The 6368-nt window shown below is 37.7% G+C and overlaps 1 protein-coding gene across 5 annotated transcripts in view; it reads left to right on the top strand.

Moving 5' to 3' along the window:
* Positions 1–6368, top strand: part of stk33 (serine/threonine kinase 33) — an 87454-nt gene that overhangs the window by 16330 nt on the left and 64756 nt on the right. The window contains exon 1 of one of the 5 annotated variants that reach the window (XM_061963955.1): positions 26–566. The exons of 1 other annotated variant lie outside the window; for it this stretch is intronic. In XM_061963955.1, coding sequence (XP_061819939.1) covers positions 540–566 — 27 coding nt within the window. In that variant the 5' untranslated portion in view covers positions 26–539. Of the gene's footprint in view, positions 1–25; positions 567–6368 lie in introns of those variants that run through there. 3 more of the 5 variants (XM_061963956.1, XM_061963951.1, XM_061963952.1) reach the window with 3 other exon arrangements.

Raw genomic sequence — 6368 nt, 5'->3', positions numbered from 1 at the left:
CACTTTCTTTCGTTTCTTCTTTTTGATCCCAGCCTGTCCATTCGTCACAGCAAACAGATCGATGCATGCCGCTCCTCATTTTGGTAGAATTTCATTAAGCCTCTTTGTTATGGGACATTATCTACCAAACACATGCTTTGCCGGCTTTGTGCTTGTGTCCAAGTTGCAGTGTTCATCTTTGACATAACCATTCAAACATGCCGTCCATTAGGCGTTCTCACAGTGGGGGTGTATTTTTAGAGGAAAGCAGGCGAAACCAACACCGGTAGGTTGATGCTTCCTTTAAACAAACCAGCTTCTCACTGTTACCTAAAACCTGACACGTCTGGTGTTTTGTAAATGGTTTTGTTTCTTTTGTCTTCATTGAGTTGGGAAAGAGCCACAGAAAATAGAAGGCACCGTTAAAAAAACAAACGACAGGTCATTGGACGAAGCTTCGGTCTGTCAAATCCTTTAGCCAATCACATAACTCAAATGACGTAATGTGTGAATACTTAAGGTACTCCTGGCCCTAATCCTAAATTGATAGGTCTTCAAATATGCCGTCAAGGCGAAGATTTACGGAGGTAAGTTGGCATGCTCACATAGTATTTTCTTTTTTTTTAAATGAATGTGGAACACAATAGGATATAGAATGCAATAATGTAATAATGATGAATGGTCCTATATAGTAATGTGCCCCCCAATTCAGTAATATGATCAACACCATTACTGTGTTTTAATGTTGTGAAAATGCATGTAATATCAATATACACTAAAATAATAATAAACATTCTGTTTCACGCATTTTATTTACTTCATGTAAGCTAAATTGTAGCATTACATATGGCACACATCGAAAATACTTAACATACTTCAATACTTAACTTCAATTTAACCTGACTAGAACATGTATGTATATACAGTATGTATTTATATATGTAAAAAAAAAAAAAAAAAAAAAAAAAAATATATATATATATATATACAGGCCGGGGGCTTCACGGTGGCAGAGGGGTTAGTGCATCTGCCTCACAATACGAAGGTCCTGAGTAGTCTTGGGTTCAATCCCGGGCTCGGGATCTTTCTGTGTGGAGTTTGCATGTTCTCCCCGTGAATGCGTGGGTTCCCTCCGGGTACTCCGGCTTCCTCCCACTTCCAAAGACATGCACCTGGGGATAAGTTGATTGGCAACACTAAATTGGCCCTAGTGTGTGGATGTGAGTGTGAATGTTGTCTGTCTATCTGTGTTGGCCCTGCGATGAGGTGGCGACTTGTCCAGGGTGTACCCCGCCTTCCGCCCGATTGTAGCTGAGATAGGCTCCAGCGCCCCCCGCGACCCCAAAGGGAATAAGCGGTAGAAAATGGATGGATGGATATACAGGCCGCACATTTTAACTTTTTAAGGTCAAGGCAAGTGCTGCCTTAGAGGAGGGCTCATGTTTTAGGGCACCAAGGCAAACATTATTTGATTTTGAGGCAGGGGCTCCAAAGCGCATATATATATATATATATATATATATATATATATATATATATATATATATATATATATATATATATATATATATATATATATATATATATTTATATATATATATATATATATACATACATTATCTGAAAACAATTAGCATAGTGTCCCCTTAAGCCGGCCTACCTGGCCGGTCTACGGGGCATATGCCTGATTTTAAATTCACCGAACACCTGACATCTCTTGGAAAATCTTAAAACAACTCAACTGTTCTCGTTGTCGGTTAACCTTTGACACACTCTTTCAAAATGGCTGCTCTCATGTTGTTTATACCAATTAATGTTAATTATGTGATGTCTTAAACAGTTGAAAATGTAAGAAAAAAAGTAATGTCGCTGTGTTTTTATCAATTTATTTGACGAATCAATTACGTTACAATTGTCCATTATACGGATGTCACGGTATGAACATTTCTTATCACGGTTATTGTGACCAAAATTATCACGGTTATTATTATCGCGGCAGTTTTAAATGTGCTCAAAATTTTCTAAATCTACTCATACTGAAATCCTTTAACCAAATTTTTTTTTTTTTAAAACACAAACACATTCAAAATGTATATATGTACCTCAAGTAGAAAGTTGAACGTGCATATGAAAGCAACACAAGCATTATAAACAAAGTAATATGGCAGAAACAAAATAATACGATAAATAAATAAAAATCTATGTGAAAAATTTGCAAGATAGCACCTAATGGATATAAGACCTAACTGCACTTTTTGTCCATATAAATCAGGGGTCCCCAAACTTTTTGACTTGGGGGCCGCATTGGGTTAAAAAAATTTGGCCGGGGGCCAGGCTGTGTATATATATATATATATATATATATATATATATATATATATATATATATATATATATATATATATATATATATAGATGTATACATTGTCTTTATAATCCGTTTTGTCATTTAACATCAATTAACATTGATGTTCATCAACATTTATCATTGTCATGTTATCGATGGGAAAATTCATTTTTGACAATATGATTTGCCTGAGCAGCTAAGAGACACCGAGAGTAACAAGCGGTAGAAAATGGATTAAAAAGGAAAGATAAAAACAAAACAAAAAAAACCCTTTTTTTTAAAGTTGGGACTTCCCGTGGGCCGGATTTTGGATGCTGGGGAGCCGGATCCGGCCCGCGGGCCGTAGTTTGGGGACCCCTGATATAGATAAAAATAATGTTAATATATGAGGTCAAGTCTTATACATAGGACTGCACGGTTATGGGCAAAATAATAATTAAGATTATTTTTGTCAATATTGAAATTAATTAAATTAATCATGGCTATTCACTATGTTTGGTAAAACAGTGTTGGTGTGTGAACGCGACGCCATCATGTAATTTGTAATATCTGATAAAAATGCTCTAGATTCTGGATTTTTTTTTATATTTAAAGACAAGTATTTGTGTTTTTGTTCATTAAAAGTATCAGCGTGTCAGCTTTTTCATTACATGATGCCCTTATCTCTATTTTTACATTTCCATAGAGAGAGGTATTTTTTAAGTTATGTACATATATATACATGTACTCATGTGTGTACATGTACATGCTGTATTGGGACAGATTCATTGAGAGTTTGAGCAGAAATCTGTCGTATAGGAATTAATTATACACCATAAAACATTAACAAAATCCTATGTCACATGGATTAAAGTAATTACTTTGTGCAATGAAAAAAAACACAAGTAATGTAAAAAAAAACATGGTGTTTACTTTTTGATATCAATATAAAACACAAAGCAGTTTGGCTAATGAAGATAAAGTCAAATAAACAAGCTTTGTTCTTCAACAACAACCATGGATGGATTTCAGTGCAACAGTTTGAAGAGGAGTGATACCTCACACATCTAACACACAATCTTTGTGCCTGACCGACAACACAGCCAGCGATCAATTAGATGAAATGACAAAACATTTTAGCTAGTATTGATGTTTTTGGAACACTGACAAAGTTTGCAGTTAAATTAAAGGACGAGTGACCATCCCAGTCAACAAACTACAGACTTTATAAACAAGTTGTGACAACGTTCCCGACACATCGCCTTATGCATGCTTAACTCTCAGTCCCAGCAGCTGACGGAAGGACACTAGAATGAAACTACAACATCAAATATTGTTCTCCTCCTTGCGCTCTTAATCGCACACCGAGACTCCACGGAAGTAGAAGCGATTGAAACGGAGTGATCAGCTCCGTTAGCTCGGAGGGAACATTTTCAAAACAAAGTCCATGGAGTCGCCGCCATGTTTCCCTAGCCGAATAGTTCTAGTGCGCATGCGCAGGCGCTGCAGCGTTTCAGTATTCAGGAAGTAAGCAGTTGCCTAAAATGCATTAATAAATGACGGCTTTTTGGTAATTAAAAATTTAAACAGTGTTACTAACCCTCTGGAATTTTACCGCTGTCTATCATTATACCGTTTATCGTTACATCCCTAGTCCATTAACAAGTAAAATCAAATCAAATCAAATCAACTTTATTTATAGAGCACATTTAAAATTTACCACAGGGGTAGCCAAAGTGCTGTACAATGAACAGGTTAAAAGATAAAACGAGTACCGAGCAAACACAACACAATACAAACAGAACACGATAAAAAATAAATAATTAAAATAGAATTAATAAAAACATAAAAACATAAAAACAGGATCACAGCAGGTGTATTATGGGGCGCCATTGCAGGATGGATATCACTCAGTGTTAAAAGCCATGGAATAAAAGTATGTTTTTAAGAGAGATTTAAAAACAGGAAGAGAGGAGGCTTGTCTAACACTCAGGGGTAGGTCGTTCCAGAGCTTGGGAGCAGCAACGGCAAAAGCTCTGTCACCTCTAAGCTTCAGCCTTGTGTCAGGGACCGTCAACAGCAGCTGATCGGCTGATCTTAAGGATCGGGTGGGGCAGTAAGGCTGAAGGAGGTCGGAGAGATAGGTTGGCGCGAGGTTGTTTAGACATTTAAAAACAAATAAAAGGAGTTTAAAATGTATTCGGTAACGCACAGGGAGCCAGTGAAGGGACGCTAAAATAGGGGTGATGTGTTCACGTCTGCGGGTCTGTGTTAGCAGACGAGCAGCAGAGTTCTGCACGAGCTGCAGGCGGGCGAGGGAGGCCTGGCTAATGCCAACATACAGGGCATTGCAGTAGTCAAGACGAGTCGAGATAAAAGCGTGGATTAATTTCTCAAGATCATGTCTTGATAGAAGCGGTTTCACTTTCGCTATTTGGCGTAATTGATAAAAGCTTTTTTGAACGATGCTGCTGATTTGTTTTTCGAATTTAAAATCTGAGTCAAACTTTACCCCCAGGTTTGTGACAGAGTCGCTGAGATACGGGGTCAGAGTGCCGAGGTCAACGTTGGGGGAGGGAGAGCGACTTGGACCGAACAACATAACTTCTGTTTTATCTTCATTTAGGCTCAGGAAGTTAGCTGAAAGCCAGACTTTGATGTCGTGCAGGCAGTCAATAAGACGTTGAACCGTGTTATTTTGTGCCATGGGAAAATAAATCTGGCAATCATCGGCATAAAAATGAAATGCAATACTGTACTTCCTAAAAATAGAACCAAGGGGGAGAAGGTAAAGTGCAAATAAAATTGGGGCAAGGATTGAGCCCTGGGGGACCCCATGTGGTAAAGGAGCTGTGGACGACATAAAACTGTCTACTTTTACACAAAAACTCCTGTCGGTTAGGTACGACCGGAACCAGTTGAGGGCGGCGCCCTTAATGCCCACACAGTTCTCAAGACGAGTGATTAAGGTGGCGTGGTCGACGGTGTCGAACGCAGCAGACAGATCTAAAAGCACCAGGACAACATATTTACCAGAATCAGTGGACAGGAGGACATCGTTAAAAACTTTTAGAAGCGCTGACTCTGTGCTGTGGAGGGCTTTAAAACCGGACTGGAACAGCTCAGTGATACCATTATCCTCTAAGAAGGGCAACAACTGACTGTAGACAACCTTCTCTAATATTTTGGAAATGTATGGAAGATTAGAGATAGGTCTGAAGTTAGAGAGGAGAGAGGGGTCGAGGCTGGGTTTTTTAAGTAGAGGTCGTACCACTGCATGTTTAAACTCTACTGGAACTATTCCAGAAGAGAGGCTACTATTGATAATGTTAAGGACACTTGGTCCAATAGTAGCAAGTACCTCCTTAAACAGGCGAGGTGGGAGGGCATCTGCAGGAGAACCAGAGGGCTTCATATGACTAACTGTGTCACTTAAAAAAGAAAAGGACACCGGCTCAAACTGATGGAAAACAGAAGAGAAAGTCAAGGGCGGTCACGGCATGTTGTTGCCGTAAATGTTGGTACATTTTTAGGGCATTACAGCAAATCAAGGGCGGTCGCGGCAAGTGCTGCGGTTGCCGTGTTTCAATTCGAGCCATATATATATATATATATATATATATATATATATATATATATATCCCGCGGCCCCAAGGGGGACAAGCAGTATAAAATGGATAAATGGATATATATACGTATACATATATATATATATATATATATATATATATATATATATATATATATATATATATATATATATATATATATATATATATACACACACATCCATATCTATATATCTATATATATATATATACATGTATAATGTATATATAGACGTATATATACACACACATTACATTGCCAAGTACGATTCCTTGACCTATAAAGGGCTAAAAATTACAATAAATGTATTGTCATATGATTTTGGAAATACTGTATCAGTTTCCCTCGAAATTATTAAAGCTGAATAAATTTTTATTTTGGTGGTTAATTGCAAATTGCTGCAAGTTTAGTACAATTTAACATTTTTGAAAACAGTACTTGGCTTTCTGTTCAC

The sequence above is a fragment of the Nerophis lumbriciformis genome, linkage group LG06 (assembly GCF_033978685.3).
Source record: "Nerophis lumbriciformis linkage group LG06, RoL_Nlum_v2.1, whole genome shotgun sequence".
In the NCBI taxonomy this organism is placed as follows: Eukaryota; Metazoa; Chordata; class Actinopteri; order Syngnathiformes; family Syngnathidae; genus Nerophis; species Nerophis lumbriciformis.
The sequence above is the reverse complement of the archived record's forward strand: the minus strand, read 5'-3'. Positions and strand labels throughout refer to the sequence as shown.